Source organism: Lithobates pipiens, unplaced genomic scaffold, assembly GCF_037356315.1.
Source record: "Lithobates pipiens isolate NorthernLeopardFrog02 unplaced genomic scaffold, aLitPip1_a1.2 Scaffold_18, whole genome shotgun sequence".
Taxonomy (NCBI): Eukaryota; Metazoa; Chordata; class Amphibia; order Anura; family Ranidae; genus Lithobates; species Lithobates pipiens.
The window spans coordinates 266011096-266037564 of NW_027507758.1; the positions used below are offsets into that span (position 1 = coordinate 266011096).

The 26469-nt window shown below is 40.3% G+C and overlaps 1 protein-coding gene across 22 annotated transcripts in view; it reads left to right on the plus strand.

Moving 5' to 3' along the window:
- The window catches only part of PTPRK (protein tyrosine phosphatase receptor type K), a 596872-nt gene that overhangs the window by 372266 nt on the left and 198137 nt on the right, over nt 1-26469 (plus strand). For all 22 annotated transcript variants that reach the window (XM_077486902.1, XM_077486901.1, XM_077486909.1 and 19 more), the window contains exons 8-11: nt 9317-9619; nt 14199-14308; nt 14673-14874; nt 18917-19022. In XM_077486902.1, the coding sequence (XP_077343028.1) occupies nt 9317-9619; nt 14199-14308; nt 14673-14874; nt 18917-19022 (721 nt within the window). The remainder of the gene's footprint in view (nt 1-9316; nt 9620-14198; nt 14309-14672; nt 14875-18916; nt 19023-26469) is intronic.

The following is a 26469-nucleotide window of genomic DNA, read 5'->3' on the forward strand; positions in this document are numbered from 1 at the left end:
CCTGCCACACGTTACGGATTGTCACTTGCCATGTTGCGGATTGTCACTTGTCACATCGTCTGCCACATGTGGCGGATTGTCTCTTGCTGTGTCACTTTTCTGCTAAGGTGATTTCTTGCTGTGTCCCAGTGTCAGTCAGCACATGACCAGTCAGGCAGTAGAGAGATGTCATCGCTCTGCTTCCCGCGGCTGCCTGCACAGTGAATGCAGAACTGCACCGCAGGGATGCAGATAGGGTGTCGGGCGGTGAGAGATGATGCTCCCCTGCCCACCGGCTCTCTGGCCAACTGTCTGCCCAGCTGCTTGCCCGCACTCTCGCCTGCCAAGCCTCCCGCCCGCTCACAAACTGAGCCGGCCTGCCATTTAGCCGCCCGTTCTATCACCCGCAGAGCAGCCAGCCCACTCAGCGCGGGGCAATTGTCTTGTTCACCCCTTCCCAACCCCCCCCCCCCCCAGTATCCACCACTGCACCCTCGCCTAGGTGCAGTTGCATAATCTGGGGAAAGGTAAGCATATTTCAATACTTGGTCTTTTTACGATAGTTTTTTTTATTTTTTATTTTCAAGTTGCTTTTGTGACTGGGACAGGGCCCTTTATAATATTAAGGAAACCTTAATATATCATTTCCCACTGATCAGTTTTTGATGCAGTTCTGATGCCTTCCCATTAACTAAGGGTCCTTTTTCACATTAATCCGTTTTTTGTTTAAAAAAAATCTGAAGAAAAATGCATCCCTTTAAATCCTGAGGAATTCTTCACACCGGTCAGTTGCATTTCAGTTGTGTTTTTAAAAGTCCCGCTTGCAGCATTTTTGGCTTGTTTGGTGCATGTGTAAATGGCAATTTCATACTGCTAGTGACCATTAAATCGGGTTAAAAAGTCATGGATTCTGCATATTAAGGCCAAGTTCACTTTGTGAAATATGTTACAAGTTACACCTTTATTTAGGGTTTAACATGTTACTATACAGCGCCTGCCCGATTTCCCCCCCCCCCCTTTTGTGACAGCAAGAGGGGTTCTCCTCTCTGCAACAGCTGTCAAAATGTCAAAGCAGTGTAGCACAGGCGCATCAGTCATTCACTGGAATTTGTGGCTTGTAGTTCTCAATGAACTGCAGGGGCGCTAGTGAGCGCTCTTAGTTCAGCACTTCCTACATCTGTCAAACTGAAAGCTCGTACAGAGATAGGGGCAGAAAGCTTTTCGGTCAGTGTCGCAGGTGCAAAACTCTGAAGGCTCCTGAGGGAAAAAAATAAAAATAAAAAATAAATAATGCATTACTTTTTTTTTTTTTTCCTGCAAAAGCAAATATGTGCATAGAATTATTCTTAAAAGGCGAACTCAACCTTTAACCTAAAGAGGATTTACCAAATGACTTTATATATTTTTTTTAAGTGAAATGTGTTTTTTTTTTTTTTTTTAAGTTTAGGTACACAGAAGTAAAGATGCTGCTTCCTGGTTTATTTGCTGCTGGTTTTTAAAGTCCTAGTAGGGTAGGAAAGGAATACAAAGCATGTTTTTTGCCCTTATACATTGCAGTGCTCTGATTACTAATTGTCAGAGCTGAATGCTGACACATGGAAGGGGGGTGCCTAGTGGTATGCAGGAATTGACTTTCTGCAAAAATCTATATTTTAATTGTATAGTTCATGACATAGAAATTGATTGTTAAACCATGGGTTATATGCCACTATCTTCCAGTGACTGGACACTGGCAAGAGCTTTGCTGCCAACTGCCCCCATATAATTCCACGCACTCCATGAGGCGGAGTGTGCTTGAGCAATGGACCCTTTCCCCTGTTAGAGATTTTTTCTATTTTTCACCTCATTTACTAGATGCTTCTATCAAATTTGACTGCTTATTGCCTAAGGGCTCACTGGCAGTATCTGGATGGGTTGCCATCCATATACATCTTGGGAACCTCACAAACTGGATCCTGTGTTCTGTGTAGGGATTCACCGAAATGTCGACCGCTGACACATATTGGCCGAAAATTGCCTTTTCAGCAATTTGTCGAAAGATAATTCTTGCCGAAAATGGGGCGGGCGGGGTGTCTTTCCGAAGCGTCCCCGTCCAGTCCTCTCCTTTCCCCTCCCTCCCTCCTCGATGAGGTGGCTGAAAGGCAAAAAGCAAAACAGTGCTCTATGGAGGAAAGCTGTCAGCACACCGCGATAAGGAGCAGCTTGTTGGTATGATCAGCGGGAAGAGCATCATCGGTGTGCAGCGCCACGGGGGGTTAAGAGTGCAGGACTTGTTGTTTGACATTCTGTTAGAAACAGTGAGCCCCCTTTGGGGGTGAACAATCTTGGTGCAGAAAAATGTCAGTGGAAGCATTAAGAACAGGCAGTACCACCCTCATGGGGCAGTATAAAAACATAACAAATATTAACCAGTGTAATCAGAATACATAGTGACAAGTAATCAACTTTACAGATTTTAGATATGATCAAAACAGGACTCTACCTGTAAGACATGAGGAGTGGAAGCTGTTAAACTTTTAACCAGCTAAATAGAACAGGCTGTCATGACAAGAAAAAATAAGATATATAAGACAAGGGGGGAAAATGTATGGGGCTTATGAACCAGAGGCATCCTGGAATTTGAGCTTGCCTAAAGAGTTGGTTAGGTCCGCTCATAGATACCAGTCAGTATAGCGGAATGGTTTTATATGCAACAAGATTTCCTCTGGCGAGAAGAACGCCATGAAGCGGCACCACCTGGTAATAAATCGGCGCATGGACTTAAATTTTTGGGTGATGGTGGAAAGGTAGTAGGCTCGATGTGCAATCTTGAATTGTGTTTCATGCCAGGATTCACAAATCATGAGAGTGGACCTTCTGGTATCCTGCAAGGATTAACGCATGTGCATTCTCTTGAAATCCATGGTTTGAAGGGGACCAGGCGGCATTGAGAGGCTTGGTGTGTGAGAATGTTTAAGTATATGTCAGAGATGGAATATTCTGGCCAAGCAGAACAAGTTTTAGAGAAGTTTACGAAGTGTACTGAAACAGGTTTTAAGCTGATTAGCTGGTGATAATGAAAGGTCGGTGATGCAGAAAGTGAGTAGTGAGCGGAGATTTCTGAAAAGGGTTTGAAGGAGCCACGGGTAATGTCCAGGATGTCTGCGACCAGCCTGAGACCTTTAGCAAACCATTGAGCAAATGCTTTCTGTTATGTAGAGGGTAGGGACATTGGGTTACCCTGTATAGGAAAAGGACGGGAGATGCTGGAGGGCAAACCAAGGAGTCTACAAACTTCTCTCCATGCAATGACAGTATGCCTGATTAACAAATTAGATTTTAAGTGAGTAGAAAGTGAGTGTATTTTAGAGTGGATGATGGCTTGGATATTTAGTGGAGACACCAGGGCGCTTTCCAGCATATAATTGATGTAGCGGGATTTCCATGAAAGCCAGTCCAGACCCTGCCTCAGAAGGCATGCCAGATTGTAGAACCTTAAATTGGGCAATCCAGCTCCACCTTCACTCTTGGGAAGACATCATTTTTGTAATGCAATTTGAGGCCGTTTGCCAGAGAAAGGGAAGTAAAGCTTTATGGATTTTGAGGACGTCAGAATGTTTCAGTAAGATGGGGGAGAGTTTGTAGAGAATAGAGTAACCTTGCAAAGGATACCATTTTGAAGAGGTAACATCTTCCAAAGATTGAGATAGGAAAGGCTGCCCAAGCTTCCAACTGCTGTACAATCTTAGTGATCAGTGGAGGATAATTGAGATTATACAAAGAGGGTTTCCTGCCTATGTGAATGTCAAGATAGGTGATATATTGCTTGGCAAACAGGAAAGTGGACGAGGCAGTCCACCTGGAGAAGATTGATTCTGAGCCCAGAGCAGACACGGAAGGTCTTTAGTATGGCTTGAAGATATCAGAAGACGGGTCAGTGGAGAAAAGCAACAAGGGGCATTGAGCGAATCGAGTTGGGCGCAGGGAAACTAAATCCCTCACTAAGTAACAAGTTTGCTGCAGCTACATCGATAGGACTTTTGGAGTAGAGGGAGGTGTAATAGGAGGTAAGGAGAGTGTTGACCTCAGAGGGCAGGTTGACGATAGAGCCAGAAGGGGTTCTGAGGGCCTTTATGTGTGTAGGGGTGTGACATCTAGAACATAACCTCTCTAAGAGTCTACCTGCCTTGTTACCATGCCTATGAATCCGTATATATAAGTAAGATTGTTTAATTGCCTCCTGCTGCGCAGCCCAGTGATCAAAGGTGTGCTTGGCAGATTGCCAAGCTTTCCGGTTGGAATGGGTTTGATCCTTTATCAAAGCATGATAAGCAGACCAAAGGGATTCGTTGGCCTGATGTTAATTGAGGCAGTTTTGTTTTGTTTTTTAAATTGGGCAGTGTAGGAAATAATTTGCCCTCTTAGGCCTTGCCTGTTTCCCAAAACAAATTTGGGGTGCTGAAATGGCTCCCGTTTGGTCTCCACGAATTCCACCCAGGCCGAGCTTAGGGTATGTTTTGAAATTGTCATTATCAGCTAGGTAAGAGGGAAAGCACCAGACATTAGCAGTTCGGGGGGATAAAAACCCGGACAGCTGAAGGGTAATGGAGCATGAGCATCTCCACTATGGCGGAGATGATCACAAAGGGGATTAAGGGTTGGGAGCAAAATAGTCGATACAGGAAAAGGAGTCATGTGGAGTGGAGTAGAAAGTGTACTCACGGTCAGTAGGATGTGCAGTGCGCCAGGCATCCATGAGTTGAAGTGTGGATATTGTCTGGACGAGCATAGTAACAGTAGTTTGAGAAGGTCACTGGTTAGGTTCTGGAAGTATGGTCCTTGAAGGGATGCACAAGTTGAAATCACCACCAATAATGTGAGAGGTTCCTGGGATCAGCAACGCCCAGAATATAAGATCTTGAAAAAAAAGCCTGCCCAGGAGAGTTAACAGCATATACATTAGAGATAATGTCACGACTGGTAATTAGCTGAAGAGTAATCCTACGACCTGCTGAGTCCATCTCAACCTAGCGAACTGTGTGTTGTTTGAATCAAAATAGCAACCCCTGCCTTGTGTCCCACAGCTGGAGAGCCGTATGCTTTGCCTACCCACAGTTAACATAGATGTGAGATATCTTCTGCTGCCAGATGAGTCTACTGAAGGAGAACCACATCTGCTTGCAAATGCTTAAGATTCCTCAGGATTAGAATACGTTAGAGGAACAGAGCCCCTTAACATTCCATAAAATTACCTTTAGGTGATCCCCAGCATTTGAAAAAGCCATGACTATTGTGACAGAGAGATGTAAGGCAGCCAAAAAGAGGGCAATGCCACAGTGGCCATCACCCCTACGAACACAGCATCACTGCAACCTTGGTAGAGTTCTGGCATGGAAAAATAAATCAAAACACAAACTTTTGATTAAAATCAGGAAAAAGGGAGGACAAGCCTCCACCAGAGCATCAGGAACTTCTTTTTTTCCCTACGGAATATTGTCTCTGAGTACAACCAATAGGTGCATCTTCTGTGGCAGTAACACTCAAACACCCTGAGGAGAAGGGAGGGAAGAAGGGAAATGGATAGGGGGGGGGGGGGAGAATGAGAGCAGACTCTAATTACCTGGGTGTCCACATGGCGAGCTGAGCGGCATGTGGAAAGGCATAAAAAAAGGGAGGGGTGGTAGTTGTATGTGGGCCTTGAACAGTAGCAGGACGTGAGCCAGAGCCCCTTTTTCTCTACCATATGATGTCTGTATGGTCCAGGGAAAGGTCTCACCCCAGATTGCTAGCATTCAGAGATCAACTAAAAACATCATATCCAAAGTGCATGTATAATGAGCCAAAAGGTAAGCCATATGTAGGCTTAGGGGTACCGAGTCAGTGAGTTACAGGGTTTGTGGGCTCTGCGGATTTCGAGATGTTGGTGCAGATCTTCTGGAAGAGGAAGGTCAGGTGAAGGGTCAGGGTTCTCCTGCTGCATGGGAGTGATCTGATTGGTATTAAGCTAATGCTCCACTTCCGATGGAGATGTAAAAGAAAAGCCTCCTAGCTCCTATCCATAGGCCACCTGAACTGGAAGTTCCATAGAAGGTTTTTTACTTAATTCAGAGAATGCATTAAAGTAAAAAAATATATATTTATAACTTTATAGTCACTTTAATTGCTTCCTACCAGAACACCTAATCCCCTAACAAGTTATTTTAAACTCCTTTCCCCACCACTATACACTCAATCCTTTGTTTTAGCTTTGGATAGAGTGGAAAAGGAATTAGACCTGTCAGTTTTTATTGCTGTCTGTGCCCCCGTTAAGGAGATGCACCCTCTCAATTTGTCCTGTTTACTGTTATCAAGTGAAGGTAGAAGAACAGTTTTGGGTTGTCCCCAGAAAAGTAATGGATGTAAAATCTTCCAACAGGAACACTAGTTCTGTTGACCTGGGGGTCCCCAAGGAATTATCTAAATTTTCAGGGATTTTTGTTTCTTCCTGTTTGGCTATGGGAAAGGAAATGAAGGGAAATATCTGTAATGGGACAAAGATGGCAAAAAAAAAAAAAAAACTGACAGGGGTTATAACCCTCCCTTGCTCTATCCAAAATGGAAAAAAAAAAAAAAGTTTTACCAATAGTTCTACTTTAACAGCAATCCCCCGCCATGCACTGAACCCCCAAGCCTAACACTAACCTCATCACTAAACTAAGATCTAACACTGGTTAACCTCCTATCCTTTTACATGCTCATCTCATCCTGTACTGATAACATGCTGTCCCCAGCCAAGATCTCAGCACCAGAAGAAACTGCTAATGTAGTGAGAGGGTACGAGAAATACATTTTTAAAGCGTAACTTCAGTCATTTTTCCATCTGTCCATCTATTAAATCCTCTACCCGTGTTGTATTTGTTCTGCCAGTAAATCCTTTATACAGCCCACTTCCCGTTTCTTGTATGGTAATAAGCCTAGGCTTATGACATGCACAGCTCGTTCTCTCACTCTTGTGAGAGTTTGCCAGGAAGGAAGGGGGATGAGTCATAAGAGGGCCAATGAGAGCTGGAGGTGTGCCTCCTGTGTAAATTCAGGAAGTGAACAGGCAGCAGCTTCAGCTGCCTACAGTTATGGTTGCAGCCAGACGCAGTGGAGGGAGATTTCTGCAGCATATTTTGCAAGTACAGACTTGCAGTATATATAAAATAATATGCAAAGTGGTTGGATGGAACCTTCAGAAAGAGATGTTTTTTTTTTTTTGTATTACAAATTGTGAGCAGACTGCAGTTCCTCATTAAATTGTATCATTTGTATCAACATGTTGTGTCTTTTTTTGAAAATATAATAGTGTATTACGTATCCAGTGTATTTGTTATTGTAATTTTATATACAGACCTTACATGTAAGCTTTCTTTATTCAGCTGTAATACTGACTATGAACACCAGTAAATGGCAATTAAAATGTGCGTCATCCTTTAGACTGCTGTTTTAACTGAGCAATTAGTTCATTTAGCAGATTGCATCGAAATGCAAGTGGATTCATCATAATCCAGGGGATATTGATGCTCTCCTAGTATGATATATTGGCTAATTTACTTCCCAAGAAAGAAAAAAAAAAATTAAAAGCGACAGCTGCCTGGTCTTTTCATTTTATCCCTATGCATCTGCTCCAAGCACTATTAAAATTGATCATGCTATTAATTAACATCTCCTCTTTAATGTCTTTGAGTCTTAAACATTGATTAAAAACCCACAGGGAAGATCTCAGAATGGCAGGGGATGAAACAAAACAGCTATGGTGTTCCACCTTTAGGGGGCATCTTGTCAGGGCTGCAGCTGTGAATGATTGTTCTTCACCTGCAAGAAGCTTAGCCTTCTCTCACTCTCTCTCTTTTTTTTTTTTTTCTTCTGTCTTATAATGCTCTCCAATACTTATCCTTGCTATGCTTATGGTTTTCATTATACTATGTTATTTGTTCTGTTGCAGCTTTAGAACTTAAAGTTCATGTAAATCAAAACATTTAAATCGTATATAAACTTTACCATGTTAATTTAATTTAAGAGTATTTTTTTTTTTTTATATTTTAATTTTTTTCATTAAAATAATACCTTGTGATACTGCAATGAAGGCTTTTTACAGGGTGACAATGCTCTACTTTTGTCTCCCATTTGTGCTCTTGCATGGTCACCCTCTGGTGACATGTGGGCTTCCAATACAAACTGTGAATGGCTGTTTCAGTGCACATTATACTGGATCCACTGTTGCCCCATCAGGAAACCCATCCTAAGGCCATGCAGCCATTGGGGACTGCATGATTGTAGACATAAAGAGACTGCAAGAGATCAGCAACATTGAGATTGGGGTATTAAAAAAAATGGCAGTAATTTGTTACAAAGTTTGTTTTTTGCAAGCAAAAGGTCATCCACTTAGACCCCATTCACTCCATTATGTTGTTATAACAGACATAGGTGAATTAGGTCTTTAATGTATCTTTGTTGACTTGCAACACACAAGGGTTGATCTACTAAAGGCAAATAGATGGTGCACTTTGCAAGTATAGTTGCATTTATTTTCCACAGAGATGAGTAAATGCAGTAAGCTCTGCTGATTTCCATCATCTAATCATGTGTAAGCAAAAATGCTTATACTTTTATTTTCCTTGCACTTGGCTGAGAGTTCTTTATAACTCTTTATAACTTTGCTACATTTGCAAAGAGAGTGCAACTGCACTTGCAAAATGCACTATTTGTCTTTAGCAAATAACCACCGTGTTGTGGTGCACTTCATTGGAAAAATATGTGCATTTTCATGTCCACTTTGGTGTGTTGGCAGTCCAATCAAAATGAACAGGTTGCCTTAATGCAACATGCCAGGCACAAAAACAGACAGGTGTGATGGGTCCCCAGTCAGCCCATAAAAAAGTACATTTTAGGTAAATACTGGTGACATATATTATGCATTGCCATCAATGTCCTGTTATGTGATTGATATTTTGCCTAGAAGCTTTACTATCCTTTACATAAGAGCATTTTATCTTCACTGTGTTTACTGTGTTTATTGCACTGACACTGCAGATGGCAACAAAAACGGACTCTTCTTTAACTCGTACTCTTAATCATAATAAATAAATGTTTTTATATACAGAAGCTTTATAAGTTTCAGATTTATTTATTTTGGAAAATAGTAGGCATTGTACTTCATGACTGTTGAATGTTAATGGACATGCAGAAGAAGAATGCCCGGAAATGTCATAATTATTATTGGAATAATTGATAAAGATGAGAATGCTGTTTTAACTAGATGGAAGAAGTGTGAAATTAGCTGGTCCTTTGTTTTTCTGGTACATCGCTTACATTATGTACTCTTCTGTTTGTGCAGAACCTATGAGGACACCGAAAACTCTGAAGATTGCTGAGATACAGTCTAGGCGTATTGCTGTCGATTGGGAGTCTTTGGGCTACAATATCACTCGCTGCCATACCTTCAATGTTACCATTTGCTACCACTACTACCGGGGCCATGGCGTGAACAAGGCTGACTGTCTAGATATGGACCCCAAAGCTCCTCAGCATGTAGTGGATCATCTCCCTCCGTACACAAATGTTAGCTTGAAAATGATTTTAACCAATCCAGAGGGAAGGAAAGAAAGTGAAGAGACCATTATCCAAACAGATGAAGATGGTAAGTCTTTAGTGTTAGACAAATTAAATTGCAGGTAAAAGCAAAAACAAAACCTACTTATATACAAAAGCTTACTTGTAGTGTTTTTCCTTTCCTTAAATTATTTTTATTTCACATGCAGTTCGGCTTTGAACTTGCTAGAATATTCCCTAGCATAACCTGCTCTCTCCTTGCATGGTATAGCTTTATAATCATAGTTTCAGCGATTAAGCCGCAAAAAGGGCAAAAACGTCTGAGGAGTTATTGGTATTGGTGAAGAACAGAAACTGAAGCCATCTTTAACCAAGGTCATTACATTTAGTGGCGGTTCACACTGGGATGACTTGTTAGGCGACTTAGCCGTCTGACAAGTCGCGTCCCGTTCTGTACAATGGAACCATTCTAATTGGAGCGACACAAGTTGCTCCAACTTACAAAAAGGTTCATGTACAACTTTGGGGGGACTTTAGGTGACTTGCATTGACTTCTATAGAGAAGTTGTTTTGCAGGTCGCCTGAGGCAGTCGCGCTGCAAGTCGTGTTGCCTCAGTGTGAACCAATGCTTATGCACCATTTTGTTGAAGTCTGCTTGAGCCCAACAAACCGATTCTGTCTGGCTTGAACCAGTCTTATTACATGCTGATTCAATTAGGTTTGGAGGGGCATTTGTGGTGGGCTACATAAGGAGAATTTTGACTAACATTTAAATTACTTATCTTGTTATCTTGGACAGGACACAGAACACCAGATCTAGAGTCATTCCTCTCACTCCGATCTTGCAGCAATTATGTGTGGCACAATTGCTGTTTACATACATGTGCAAGCCCTACCAATGTTTTTGCATGGGGAACAGGGGTGCTTTTAATTTTTATATATAAATATGTGTGTTTGTGTATGTGTGTGTCTATATGTGTATGTGTGTGTGTGTGTGTGTGTATATATATATATGTATGTATATATATATATACACACACAATCTATATCATTTTTGGTTCACTCTTTAAAGTATGTCCAAAGAGCTGAACTAGTTAAAAGCCCTTTTAAAAGAAGGTAATAAACCTAAAATTATTTTATTATAATTTTTTTTTTAACACTTATTTATTTTATGAAGCCCCCACGTGGAAATATGGGCATATAACCGGTTCTCCTTATGGAGTTATCAGGGGTGTCTTCAACCCCCTGCTCTCTGCAGCACTCAGTCAAGCACAGATCGTGCGTGACTAGCTGCTTGCCCAACCACAGTGGCCAAGGAATGAATCGATTGAGTCCAACAGTGAAAAAAAAAATACTTGTTGCTTCTAGGTTCATTCATCTCAGTGGAGATCAGGGGTGGGAAGTTACCTAAGCCCCTCCCTCTTGGTGTTCTGAGGGTGGTTACCACAGTCTTCTGCTCCCTGGAGGAGATCCCGGGAACCATCCCAGAAGTTGGTAGGAGGGTTGGTTGTCATCCCTTCATTGTAATGAGTGCAGGCTGAGGGAAAAAAGAATAGCAAGCTCATAGCTGCAATGAGCTTTCTTTATCCACTTGGAACTACCCACTGGAATGTGGAGGTCAAATGGTTAAAATGCAAGTGTTTCAGTGTGTTTGTTCCATTCTCTAATGGCTAGTGGGGCTAAACAAACATCTATTTTTAACCATAGTAATGAGAAGATTTGAAGATGCAGGATGGAAATTTTTTCACGAACAGAATTCTAACTTTTTTTTTTTTTTTTTATTCTGGAGAAACCTGTACATATTGTAATGAAAATGTAATAATACATTCAGGATTTTGCTTAAATAGGTGATCTGAATGTAAAGGCTTTCAAATGAAACTAGTTGTCTTGATGGCAAGAATGTTCTAATAAATAATTTTCTTTGAGCATTCAAATGAAAATCTAACTATGTATAATGAGCTTTTGGCACAATGAGATTTGTTATCACTTACTGCTGAGATAAATCATAAGATGTTCTCAGTGGGAAGTAAAAATACATTAAACAGTTACATAAACCTAAGCAGGCCATAGACGGTGCAAATGTTTTTTTTTCTCTGCAACCACAGGTTGCAGGGAAGAAATTGGCACGATTGCCCCATCCATAAAGACTGTCCTGACAGGGAAACCCCTGCTGCTGAGTAATTGTCTGCTCCCTGTGGGGCTGGGCAGAGGACGCCATCCTCGCCGGGAGAAGACAGTGATTATTGCTAGCGGCTATATCAGCGGCTAGCAATAATTGCAAGATAACCTGGCAAGATGGTTGTTCTCAAGTTGGTCAATCAATCAACTTGATACATTCAATCTGCTCACACGGTTTGAATCTTGGCCAGTTCCTACTGAACTGGACGAGATTCGAACCGTCTATGGTCAGCCTTATACTGTGAGTATGCCTGTTTTATCCTGCTTCATCTTGGATGTCTTTGTCAAAGAAACCACACCAAACTGACTAATGTACAAATTAATGTACAGTATGTGGTGTAACGTACAACATAGTGGCATTTTGTTCTGAAGGATGTCTGGATCACGGATTTTATATTTTCAATCACTGATTTAAAGCATAAGGGTATCATCGGCAATAAAGAAGACCACAACATTACAGCACATGCTACAAACAATTGACTATCGATGCATGAGATTAGAAGATTGTAGGTCTTTTAAATGTGCAGTGGTATCCAACCTTTTGTATAGACACAATGTATTGGTAAGTTTTGCCCTGAGACAACTTTTTTTTTTTTTTTTTTGAGCAACTCATTTATATTGCTCCATTTTGCTGTTTTTAAAAATCTGAAACAGCTCAACTCAGGGCACAAAAACGTTAACTTTCAATAATTCTCAATAGCCCCCTAACTTTGTTAACGCACACATTACCTTGTAAAAGTAGCAGTGACATTGTCACTGGGCTTTACATAGTTGACTGGTTTCAAAACAAGAAATTCCTGCTCAAAGGCAAATGGTTTATGCTGGATTACTGCACAGATCCAGAAGAAATACACACATCACACCAAAATTCCAGGTATGAACACACACGCCTTTGTAGTTAGGAAACGTTTGCTTATCCTGGAGTTCAACTTTTAAAGACCTTTTGCGGTCCTAAATATCGATAAACATATCTGCCATATAGTACCATATATGTTCAAGGTTCGTTTTTATGTAAGTGAATCAGAGTTGGTAAGTTTAAAAAAGCAAAAGAGGTCTTTTTGTAGAACAGCTAATATTTATAAATGTCCCAGAGTACTTCAAAATATTGTTACATTGGTTTTTGGGAAACAAGCTCTCCGTTGTTGCAAAAATGTTTATTCTCATGGTTTTTGGTTGCCCTTTAGTGGGTGTTTGACTTCCTAGACAATAATTTTAACTTCTCTAATGCTAGAAAATGTTCCTTTTTTTTTTCCCCCCATCATTGTGGAAGGCTGCGAGTTATTGACCACAGTGAATAAAATAGTCTCACATTTTTATTTTGATAATACATTACATTTGGTTTGTGGAAACCTGTAATTATGTGAGCTTCCCATCATTTTGTGTAAGATGAAGAGAAAGCCCCATCAAGAAAGAACAGCCCCATGGCAGCTAGTCTCTTCAGTGTCTTGACACGCACAGCCTGTCATTTTGCATTGCCCTCTAGGTCTGTATGCTCACATGTCAGATGGTGAAGGGACAAGGCAGTGCTTTTCTCCTCCACACCCAGAGACTTTACTGACAGCTCATCTGTCTGAAGGAAGAGGCATGTCACATGTACTCCTTAGATTTAGAAACTCTTTAATCTCTCCTGTCACCTCCCTTATTTTGAGTCAGAATGTGTCGAAGAAGAAACTTTAGCGGGACCAAATCTTTTAACCAGAGCTAAAAAAAAAAATAAAAAAAAATAAAAAAATGGCCACATGAGCTTGATTTCTACCTTTTCTCTAAAATCATTTAAAGTTATCTCATTTTAATAAACGTTGGTTTATTGGGTAAAATAATTGTAGCGTAATTGTGTGATGATTTTTTTTTATTGCCTGCTGTAGAATGACAGTAGCTATAATCAAGTTATTACTATAGACATCACCTAATTTGTTTGTAAACAAATTTTCATATTCTTGAATGCTCAGGAAAAGGGAGCCAATGATGCTTCTGGGTGCTCATTTTTCTCAGATACATCTCATTTATGAACAGAGTATCTGTAGTTCCACCAGAAAGAAGCAGGTGGGAGACTAATAAGCTAGAGAAAAAAAGTGTTGAGTTATTCATAGCAACCATTTGGATTACTTTGCTCTGTTTTTCTAGTAAAGGAGTACAAATATAGTGGCTAAGACAGTAAATGAACCCTTATAAAACCATATTCTCATAAACTAAACCCATCTAATAAAAACTTATTTTACTAATATTAAATGTCTGAGCTTTCTGCAAAGGAATAGTAAGTTCTGCTCTTCTGCTGAGTTTTCTTTCTGGGAGCCTTCACAGTTGGAATCTATAGCATAGGTCAGAATGGCTCTAGCTGCTGTCTCATAATATAGCCTGTGTAATGGTTATCTCTACAGAATATTTTTAATTTGGCCCTGCACTCCTATGAGATATCCTTTTATTTTAAGCTTTCTTTTAATTAACTTAACTTTAAAAAGCAATATTTACGTAAATCTATTTCCCCACAGTGCCTGGACTTGTCCCATTCAGCTCACTCAAAGGCACACCATTTGAAGACAAGATATTTTTGAACTGGAAGGAACCTATGGAGCCAAATGGCATTATCACTCAATATGAGGTACCACTGCTCACATCTGCTGAAATGTCTTTGTTAAAATAATGGCCGTAATTAATCATGCTGGATTATACAGATTGTTGTTTGAAAGGTCCTAGCAGCTTGAGGTTATTGGACCGTCATGAAGGGCATGGTAGTGATGAGAATAGTGAAACCCATGGACAGGTGCGGAACAGTCTGTGCTGGTCACATTGCGGATTGTGTAATTACCCAACACAGGGATCATTAGCACAAAACAAAAATCTGCAGACTTGTTGTTTTATTATTATTGCCTAAGGAACCCTTAAATTGAATTTGCAGTATTCGTAAATGTAATATGGTGTCATGGCTACAGAGGCCATTTTTTAAAACCTTTTTCTCTCAACAGGTGAAATACAATAGTATACGGTCTTTTGATCCTGCAGTCCCTGTGGCAGGACCCCCTCAAACCGTTACTAAACTTTGGAATAGTACGCATCATGTTTTCTCTCAACTGCATCCAGGCACTACATACCAGTTCCTTTTAAGGGCTAGTACTCTCAAAGGATTTGGTCCAGCAACCGCCATCAATGTTACTACCAACATATCAGGTAAAATACCCAATTTGCACACCAGCTATGTGTAATATATTGATTTATGTGTCACTAAGATAAAACCTACTTTTGGGGGGGGGTTGTGTGTGTATATATATAACCCAAGGTTTTTCTGTAGTTTTTAATTGAATGGGAAGAGGTAAAATTTCAGTCAGGTTTTTAATTGTCGTTTGTGTCTTCTGAGGAGATTTATCATATGATTGTAGAGAGATTGTAGTTTGGAGAGCTTTCCACTCCCAGTTGTGTCTTTGGGATAGAAAATAAAGAAAACCTACAGAAGATGATAGAGCAAAAAAAAAATTTGCAGGGGTTTTTCATCCAAAATTAAAAAAGCTGTATGAATGCTTTTAATTTTATATACCGTATTTATCGGCATATAACACGCACATTTTTCCCCTTAAAATCAGGGGGAAATCGTGGATGTGTTATACACAGATCCCGTCAATCTCCCAATGATTGTGGGGAAAGGAGCGAGCGGAGCCGAGATACACAAGGCCGAAGTACACTTGGCTTTACTCGGCTCCTCTCGCAGTCCCGCCCACCTCCACTGATTGCAAGAGGAGCGAGCGCCGCTGACATACAGAAAGCCGAGTGTACTTCGGCTAGTCACGGCTCCTCTTGCAGAGCCGAGTCTAGTCGAAGTACAATTGGCTTTCTGTATGTCAGCAGCGCTCACTCCTCTCACAATCAGTGGAGGTGGGCGGGACTGCGAGAGAAGCCAAGTGTACTTTGACTTTGTGTATCTCGGCTCCGCTCGCTCCTCTCCGCTCAATCAGTGGGGGATCGGCGCCAAATTTAAATCTGAGCAATCCTGAAAAGAGACTGGGCAAGGCTGCACTGATGGACACTGGGCAAGGCTGCACTGATGGACACTGGGCAAGGCTGCACTGATGGACACTGGGCAAGGCTGCACTGATGGACACTGGGCAAGGCTGCACTGATGGACACTGGGCAAGGCTGCACTGATGGACACTGGGCAAGGCTGCACTGATGGACACTGGGCAAGGCTGCACTGATGGACACTGGGCAAGGCTGCACTGATGGACAAGGCTGCAGATGGACATTTAAATGTAAGTTTTTTTTCCTTAAACTTCCCTCCTAAAAGTTTTTTCCTTAAAATTACCTCCTAAACTTGGGGTGCGAGTTATATGCCAATAATTACGGTACATTGTTATACATTCAACAGTATTTACATCTACTACTGTAGTGTAGCTTCAAAAAGGAACGACAATATTTTTAACAAAACACTTCGGGGCATATTTATGAATCAGGGAATCTGACCTAAAGGACTTGTTCATATCAGATGCAATCTAGTGCGTTTTTATTCTGCATCAAAAATTTATGGACAATGTTTAACATGGATTTTGATGGCCCTAGTTCTTACCAATGCAGTCAACAAAAGTAGAACATATTGCAATTTTTTTCTGTATGGAACTTGGCAAAAGGTATCCGAAATACACCAGAATGTGCAGGTCCTCAACTGAAATGATGGGGGAAAGAGATAAAAAGGGGAAAGAACACATCAGAAATGCATTGGGACATATTAAAAAAATGCGCATGCAAAAACACATGTAGAACACAGAAATTGTGGCGTTAACTGACCCTTAAACATTCACTGCGGGTGAGTATCCTTAATGAATGGATTTTAAGTCACAGTGATCAATTCATTGGTACTGAGTGTTTAGTGAAATTCACTTTCTGTTTTAATATGTTTGAGAATTTTTGAATAAACAGTAATAAACAAGAGATTACAATCAACTCCTTGTGAGCCCTCGCAGGGGCCACTAATCATGAATATAAATCCAAAGGGCTAACCATCACAATATATTTCTAATAAACTCAAGATAAGGAAGGGAGATGAGCAAGATATGTAATCTAGACTGGTTCAGTGCCAAACAACTCGTTCCTTAATCATGTTCTGCGAGTAAGCCCTGTTCCTACTACCCCCATCCATGGGAGGTAGCAGTTTCAGTGAAATTCACTTTCAATGCTTCATAAGTATGCCTGTTATTATGTGTTGCATGTTTTCAACAAGTAGAATAATTTAAATAAAAAAAAAAAAAAATAGCATGTGTATATTGCCAATCCATTGCCTCAAAATGTCAATGTTGCAACTGTTGTGGTACTGCCCAGGCACTGTGTAAGTTCATGGATCGCAAATGATTTTAAAGTAGGATTGGCACAATGAACATCTCTGCTTGGTATAAGGGCAGTTGCATAGAATTTGCATTGTAGCTGCCATCCCAACTGAGGCAACGGAGAACAAAAGAGTTATTCAGCAAAGATTTCCTTCCACAAATTAAGTGAAATGGCCTATAGCAATCATTTATGCATTTAAAGTGGTTATAAAGGCGCAAGTTTTTTTTGTCTTAATGTGTTCTGTGCATTAAGATAAAAAGCCTTCTGTGTGCAGCAGCCCCCCTAATACTTACCTGAGCCCCATCTCTATCCAGTGATGTCCATCGGTGCCTCGGCTGTCTGGGACTTTCTCTTCTGATTGCTTAAGACACAGCAGCGGCGCCATTGGCTCCCACTGCTGTCATCAAATTCAGCCATTGAGAGAGAGGGGGTTGGGCTGAACCGTGGCTCTGTGTCTGAATGGGTACACGGAGCTGCGGCTCGGCTCGACTCTGAGGCCCCCATAGCAAGCTGACTGCTATGGAGGGGGGGTTTTGGCACTCAACAGGAGGGATGGGCCAGGAACTCCAGTCAGGGACCCAAAAAGAGGAAAATGTGGGTTGCCCCATGCGGGTGAATATAACATGTTTTAATAACTTTACAATCATTTTAATTGTGTTACATTAATTGGGAACATTAATTGGGTGCAAAGAATAAGAACTCTTCATTGAATATGACCAAGAAATCTGTAAAATTTACAGAGATACATTGTTGGCACTATTAGTTATTGGATAATATTTTTATTAAGAATTTTTTTAATTCTGGTGATTTTTTTTTCCATTTTTTATAAAACACAAATTTGGGAATGTTTTTGTTGTGTTTTGATTGCTTCTGGATTCTTAAGTAAGCAAGATCCATTGATTTTAATATTGAGGTAAAGAGTGCCAGGAAACGTCTTACAGGACTGACAGTTTATGTGACAAGATTTCTATTCGGGATGGTTTTTTGCAGTGTCATACAAAGAACACACAGACTCCAAACTGCCCTCTGCATTTTGTCAGTAAAATGTTGGCTTGTTTTGGAGTAATCATTGCATTTTTGTGAACTTGACACAGGGGTGGTACTTTTTTTTTTACCACCTTATAAATGTAATTTCGTACATAAGGCTTATGAAGCCTTATGCACGTAATTTCAGTTTGCATTTGCACTGTATCATAGCAATTCCAGGTTATTATCCTGTGTAAGGCATCTGTGGAAATTATTGATAAAAATAAATTTGAAGTGCTGACTGGCATTCTGCGTTGGACCCACCCATGTTATTTGTTGTCCATACCAGAATCAAAGATTGTATAGCTCAGAGCGGTGGGAAACAAAGTCTTACATTGGAAGTTTGCAGTCAGGGTATCCAAGCTGAGGTGTCCTCCTATACACCAATAGACAAATGGTCATCAAAATAAAAGCACTGGCAACTCCTTTGGCTGTGAACAAGGCTTATCGCTGAAACTAGTCTGCTGCTGACTGTACTCACTATGAAGGCTTGAAAATAAATACGCTTGATGGTAAGGAGTTGCCGGCTGCTTTTATTTCGATGTACATACCATAAAGTTCCACAAAAAATAGCTGCTTGGTGTAGTTGTGATTGGAAAACGTCAAGCTTATTCAGTAGAAACATATCAAAACCCGTCTTGTTTTGACCTGACTTCAGAAGCAAAAATTCTGATTGGTTGTTGTGCGAGTGCCTTTAAAACCTAGAGCTCTTTATAGAATAAGGCCATCATGAGACCATTTAAGTAGGTGGGTCTGTCTCAATTCTTTGCGAAGCACAACTTTTTTCACTGTGAAAACAATTTACATCAGAATAATATACATTTAATTTAGAATGTTTCTATTTTTATTTCTCATTTTTGCCATTTTCCTTTAGCTCCAACACTACCAGACTATGAAGGTATTGATGCTTCTCTTAATGAAACTGCCACAACCATCACTGTACTGTTAAGACCTGCGCAGGCAAAAGGAGCTCCTATCAGGTATGTGTTGCCGCAACTTAACCTAGGCATAGACTTCTCCAATTTCAGCCATTTAGCCCAAGAGCGAATCCTTGTAGTTGGATGAATCTCTATTATAGCCTTGCTGCTGCAGTACCTGCTGCTTCCTGAATACAATTGTACTGTGAACGGTGACTGCCTCTAATAGGATGCTATTACTGTTCAGCCGATGGATTTCCACCCAGCTCAATCAATTTTTTAATCAAATTTGAAAAGTGCTTGCTGGGCCGCCCACGGCATGAATATCAGCCAATTTAGCATGAACAGGACAAAAATCAAGCTGTCATTGCCCAGCTTTAGTTAGTCAGCTATCTTATATTTATGCCATGTGTGTAGTGCTTTGAGGCAGATATGCTTTCTTCTTACTAACTGGAAAGGAAGATTGTGTATTTTTACAGTTGATAAAGCAAATATTATTGTATATTTACATTACGTGACCATAGATTATGGTTAGGTCAGGCTTGCTGAAACACTCATAACTTCTATTCCCATGGTTGTGCATGTATGCTTCTATAATAAAAGCATTAAAGCTTTGTATAAGGGTTAATGTGGTCTATAGCACTATTCTTACCTTAAGGGAAGAGTTGGCTACTGGTAATAGTTTTCCAGCCTTACCAACATCTCTGTTAGTGTGAAAGTCTTCCTTTCATTGTCCATTAGTAGTTTAATGCAAGTAACTTCGGGGCTCGGTTCACACTACTGCAATGCGACTTTGATCTTCAGTGTGATAATGTGGTGTGACTTTGCATATTTTGTGTGGCCAAGTTGCACTGTTAATTGCACCAAAGTAGTACAGGAACATTTTCCAAGATCACTCCATTCTTGATCATATTCGTTAGAACAGGCATCTTTGAAAGCAATGAGATTTCCCGTGTCATGCAATCTGTGCGACTCAAGTTGCATCAGAAGTCGTACTAGTTTGAGCCAGGCCTTAGTGTTTTCAAGTCTGTCAAAATTAATATTGATTAACAATAGTGTTGCACTAATACCAGTATTGGTGCCCATACTAAGCATTTGCATGAGTACTTGTACTCGTGCAAAAGCTCTGATACTAAAATCGACACCTTAGCCTGTGTTCACATATGAACACAGGGCCAGTTTGCAGTGTGACTTCAAACCCTGTCCAGTGCAACTTTGTTCACTGGTTCAGGTGCGCATTGTTAAGTATATGACATTGGAAATCATACCTGAACCAGACTGTAAATCGTATCTTTTTGAAGTCGCACTGCAGCCAGCCTGCGTCACAGAAAAACCTTTTGTTTCAAATGTCATGCTGAATCGGAAGCTCTGGCAAGTGCTCTACCGCTACACCATCAGGGCAAAGGCAGGTGAGCTTGGCATTATGTGTAAAAAAAAAAATAAAAAAAAATTAATGCATTCAAGGGACAAATAGGTAGCAGTAATTGGTATTGGCGAGTAAAAATATATATGGAATAGTGGGGCTATTATTGACACAGTAGACATAGCAAACTCAGCAAATCTGTGTGTGTGGGTATGTATATATGTGTGTGTGTGTGTGTGTGTATATATATATATATATATATATATATATATATATATATATATTATATAAAAAGTGCATCAGTACTGGGTCTTAAAGAAGCTGATACCGGCACATCCCTAATTAACAATGTGAACATGGTTTATTTTATTTTACTTGTATGTAACCAACATATAGTGACTAAGCTAGTCTATATAAATAGTTATTGTGGTTAATGTAGTTGAATATGGATACAAAATAATTTGTCTATACAAAATATAAAAATGAATAGTCTAAATCCTGGTTGTCTATAAATGTCATTCATTTCCTTTCCCCAAAATTCTTTGCTTTGTTTGCTTGTGCAGATGCTTGTGTGTACGTTAAGTAATTCTGTATAATATACATTTACAGAACATTGGCAATCTTTTTTTTTTTTGCTGCTCCTGACAGGTATGTTGGCCAGATTGTCAGCTGTTGAAGGGTTATCCTCCTTATTGCCAAGAGCCCGTTAGCTGAATGGAAGGCTCATTACTGAAATCTGTAATTGTAGATATGACAAGGCTTCCTGGAACTTTACAAGTCTCTGCTGTCTCTGTCAATTATGGAATTTCTTTTCCCTTCTGTGGTTTGTGTCAGCTGAGCTCCATTTATTATTAAATTTTGATGCTATTGACTGGAAGCTGTGTGCACATGTATTAGACTTGTATTTCATATGGAAGCAGAGGAAGCTGCTTTGTTGTGTGGCTGAGCTTCACTCCAGTCATATTTCATCCAGTTCTATGCTTTTAGGGCTGGGGATGTTTGCCTTTGCCATAGCAGCCTTAGAGAACATCAGCACAATTTTATATGACATTCCGCTCATCTCCAAAAAATTGACTGCATTATTTAGACAGCACCAGCAAAATTGCTGAAATGACTAGGTGGAAGTAATGGCATTCATACAGTCTTTATATTCATTTTGTTGTGTTTTCTCAACACCGCTTGTCTAAGGAAAGTGCATATTGTCAACGGTAATGCTTGGTAATGAGCAGTACTCTGTGACCAATAACTTCTTGTAAGGGAAAAGGCAGAAGCATAGGTCAGGATGATCTAAACCAAATGGATCAGGGTAAGCAGAGGACATTATATATATATATATATATATATATATATATATATATATATATATATATATATATATATATATATATATATATATATAGTTTCGGGTCATAATTATAAGTTCAGCATGGAAGAATTTTCCTGTTGTATGAGGTTTTTTAGCCATGTTTTAAACCCTGCCATTTGCTTTTGTAATTTGTGTTATTGCATTATAAATGTGCACTTATTTTATTTAATCTAGTGTATTTTATGTTTATCATGACCCTATAACTTTTCACTTTAAACTGTAAGGTCCCTGTTACACTTGTGTGACTTGAGACTGCAAAGTCACATGACAGGTCATATGCCGCGATTTCCAATGACAATGCCCCTGCACTACTTTGGTCCGACTTTGGTGCGACTTGAGGTCCATAGACCTCAAGATTACACACGCATTGCTTCAAGACGTGTGGCAAAGTCACGTTGCTTTCATGTCATACAAGTGCACTTTAAACGTTTCCTGTCTTGTGCAGAAAGAATTTAAATAAACATATTTACCTTCCAGGTAGATTCCACTGCCTTATGCTGAATATGCCTTATGCTGAATATATATATATATATATATATATATATATATATATATATATATATATAATAAAATCTTTGTTGTCACGGTCACAACCAGATTCCTGTACATGTTTTTGGGGAGTGGACTAGTCATAGAATGAGCTGAAGTTTGAGAATGGACAGAATGGCTAATACTTTTTACGGCCAGACCCAGCCTCAGTCCACTGCATAGTATTGTATAAGTAGGTGGAAATACTGAAAAGGTAAGCATTGCTCTCCAGGAAAAATAGCCAGGGACTTAAATCCTACAATTACATTCTGGTTTAAGGTGCTGGCATTGGGGTAAGGATTGTAATCCTGATCTAAAAGTGGTAATAAACTTTGTTTTTTTACATACAGGTAAGCTTATAATAAAGCTTACCTGTAGGTAAAATGAGTATCTCCTAAACGTGAACCCTTTAAAGTGATTGTAAACCCTTACAATCCACTTTGACCTACAGGTAAGCCTAGATTAAGGCTTACCAGTAGGTCCAAGAAATATCTCCTAAACCTACACGGTTTATGAGATATTTGCCAAAACGCAGGCACCGCTGTCTGCGGCGCGCAGGCGCACTCAGCACGCCACTCTCAACAGCGATATGCCGCGAGTGGCGGCTTCCGTGCGCATGCGCGGGATTGATGTCATCGCGGCTTCGTCGAATGACAGCGGCGGAGCAGCGAGACCCACCGAGAAGATGGATGCTCCGGACTACAGGGGACAGCGGTGACTTCGCTGGCTTCTGTGTCAGGTAAGTGACACATAATGGACTACTATGCGATGCATAGTAGTCCATTATGCTTTACCTTTGCAGGGAATCAAAGAGGAAGTAAACTCATCAGGGTTTACTTCCTCTTTAAGAGATATTCTAGCAAGCAGCAGCCGGTGAAATCACCTGCGCGTGTGCTCTGGAGACAATGCATACCTGTGCTCTTCCTTTAGAGCTGTGTGCTGCGACTCATGCGCACGAGTGACAACATTGTGGCTCGGCCAATCAGATGGCCAGAGTCCCTGAACCCCGAAGGAAGACTGGGCGAAGATGGGAGCCTCTGTAGCAGTGACAGCACATCACTGGAGGGCTTGGTTTAAGGTCTTTCATAATGTGCTAGTTAGAGGTCGACCGATGTGGGTTTTTCTCTGGCCGATGCCGATATTTAGAAATCATGGTGGCCGATGGGCGATATATGATGCCGATTTTTTGGGGCCGATATGTTAGACCGATTTTTTTTTTTTTTTTATCCCCCCCTTCATCTCATAAAATCTAACAGATACCTTTGCCACTGGGGCGTTTTTCAGGCGCTTTTGGGCTAAAAATAGCGCCTGTAAAGTGCCTGCAAAACGGCTCCCCTGCAGTCTGTGTGAAAGCCTGAGTGTTTTCACACTGAGGCGATGCGCTGGCAGAATGTAAAAAAAAAGTCCTGCAAGCAGCACCTTTGGAGTGGTGTATCCTCCACCACTCCTGCCCATTGATATGAATGGCACCATTGCCGAAATTCATGCCGAAGTGCATGCAATGCGATTTGGCAGCGGCGATTCACAGGCGCATTTAACCTCTTCCTCGGCTGCTAGCTGGGTTATATGCGCCCCCACTAGCGCCGAATAGCGCCACTAAAATGACGGTAAAGCGCCGCTAAAACTAGCAGTGTTTTACTATCAATGCCTGCCCGCTCCAGTGTGAAAGCAGCCTTAATAAGTGATACAGAAAATTTCTTACATTTAAACAAACCTCCGATCAGTTTACTTTTATGTATAATTTAGATTAAAAAAAAAAACTATATATTAAATTTTAAATAAAAACAGGTAGTCAAAACTTTTGGACGAAAAAAATGGGCTAACTTTACTGTTTTTTTTTTTTTTTTAAATCATTAGTGTATTTTTCTCATATCGTCTTCCAGGACAGCCTCTGAGATATAGGGCTCCTCCCTCCGGGACGAGCCCTATATCTCAGAGGCTGTCCTGGAAGACTCCAAGAAAAAGAGTTACCGGTAAGTCTAACTCCGTTTTTTTTTTTTCCCAAAAAATTGCGTTTGAAAGACCTCTGCGCAAATGTCGTGTGACATAAAATATAGCAACAACCGCTATTTTATTCCCTATGGTCTTTGCGAAAAAAATATATATAATTTTTGGAGGTTCTAAGTGATTTTCTGGCAGAAAATGCAGGCTTTTTACTTGTAAGCAACAAGTGTCAGAAAAGATTTAGTCTTTAAATGGTTAAACTGAGAACTCCTACACACAGAGTTGAGTTCATTCATAAGTGTAAACATTGTATCTCTTTACTCTTTTCTTGGCAGACTGCCCAGAGAGGAGGAAAGTTGCTTCTATGAAGGCTCAGGTAACTTGCACTGACTTCTATTACAGAAGTCGTTTGCAAGTCGTGCTGTAGTTATAATCGGCCTTTTTATCAGCACAATCGGCCGATGCCGATTAATTAAAAAATGGCAAATATCGGCTGGCCGATATATCGGTCGACCTCTAGTGCTAGCATGCAATGTATACTAGCACATTATATTGCCTTGCAGGTGGAAACAATTTTTTTTTTCTTAAAGACTTTACTACGGCTTTAGGGCCTCATGCACACTGGATGTTTTTGACACTGCTCATGGGGTTGTCTGTCTTTTTTTTTTTTTTTTTTTGGGGGGGAGGCACGCAATTGGAGGCCGAAAGGAAAAGAAAACGAAAAAACACTGTTAATGCATCCAGGAGCAGCAGCGTTTTGGCAGGAAGAAAAATAAACACTTGTTAAGGGTAGACACGTTTAGTGCTTGAGTGTTTTTTCATTTACATTTTTTAAAATTCATTTTAATGGCCAGAATAAATTATTTTTCTGGCCAGTGAAATTAATGAACGTTCAAGTGCTTGGCTCACCTTAACATATTACATTAAATTTATGAGCTTTATTTCTGCCAAAACACCACTGCCAGGAGGAAGGGAGTCTAGGAGAGATAGCAAAAATGTTCAGTGTGAATGAGACCTAAAGAGATGCTGAATTCTTAAAGCAGTTTCCAAAAATGCAGGCAGAGGAATGATGACCACTTGCCAGCATTGCCTGTAGACTCTCTGCCATTGATCCTTTTCTGTTTAGTGACTTACCTTTCCTTGTTCTGTACGTTGGCTTTGTGGGCTCTCTTGATAGAGGCAGGGCTTTTCTTCATGTCAGAATCTCCATCCAGGAAACCGGTGAGCAGCAGAGTAGTGGCATTACTAAATATTACTTGTAAATATTGTGAGATTAGCAGTCAGAGGCCTTAGATCTCACGAGTGCCTAGGTACCCTTACGTGCCAGGAAGCAAACTGATCATTTTCGCAAGAAATTTGAAACCTTATACATTTGTCAGGATACTGCTTAGGCACAATTAAGATTTTGTAATGTTCCCTATAACTTGGCAAAATGTTGCTATTTTAGTTCAGACTTTAAGCTCCAAGCACGTGTATCCTTTAATGCAACAGGTCACATGACAACTGTGCTGTCAAACTGAGCTTACATAAGTATAGTAGCCAGTATACATTGCATGTTTATATTTTGTTGTTTCTTTGCAGTGACTGTAAGACAATGCAGGTTATGTACCATCTGCTTTAAACATTTGTAAGGATCATATCTTCAGCAACTGTAAAGATGCAAGGCAGTCTATTTCGGTACAGTGGACAGATTTCTGTCCATCTGTGCCTGTATTACAGTATGTCAGTTATAGTTTAGTTCTCTATATTCAGGAGGTGGAGATGCCTGTCAGCATTTCCTGTCTCTAATGCAATGACAACTGCAAATCGATGCCTCAAGCAGAGCCCATAGCCAGTCATTATGTTTGGCCCAGGGTCTGAGCCTCCCATAATGTAAATTGAAAGGGAAATGCTAACACGATTTAAAAATATCATACTAAGAAAGAAAATTTGCTCAGAGGCCTTTTGAGGTTTATATTGTAAATTGATTATTTTTGCCAAATATAAACATGCTTTTATAAACATAAGTTTATAAGCTAGAATATTGAATCTCCATAATGTAATCCAATAAAGACTTGATTTAGATTATACTTCACTTGTACTGTGCCACACTGGGTAGCCCTGTTGTTGTATACCTCATCTGAAATTTCTATCAGGGGCATGACTACCCTCTCAATATTGGATAGGCCCCCATTTTGCCAGCTAAAAAGCCCTGATCAATCAAGGTATATACTCTACCAGACCTCTGAAGGTATGCTTTGGTACCAAGCTGTCAGCCGCAGTCCTTTTAGTCTCCATAGCATTTTTTTAAAGATCCCAGAAGTTAAATA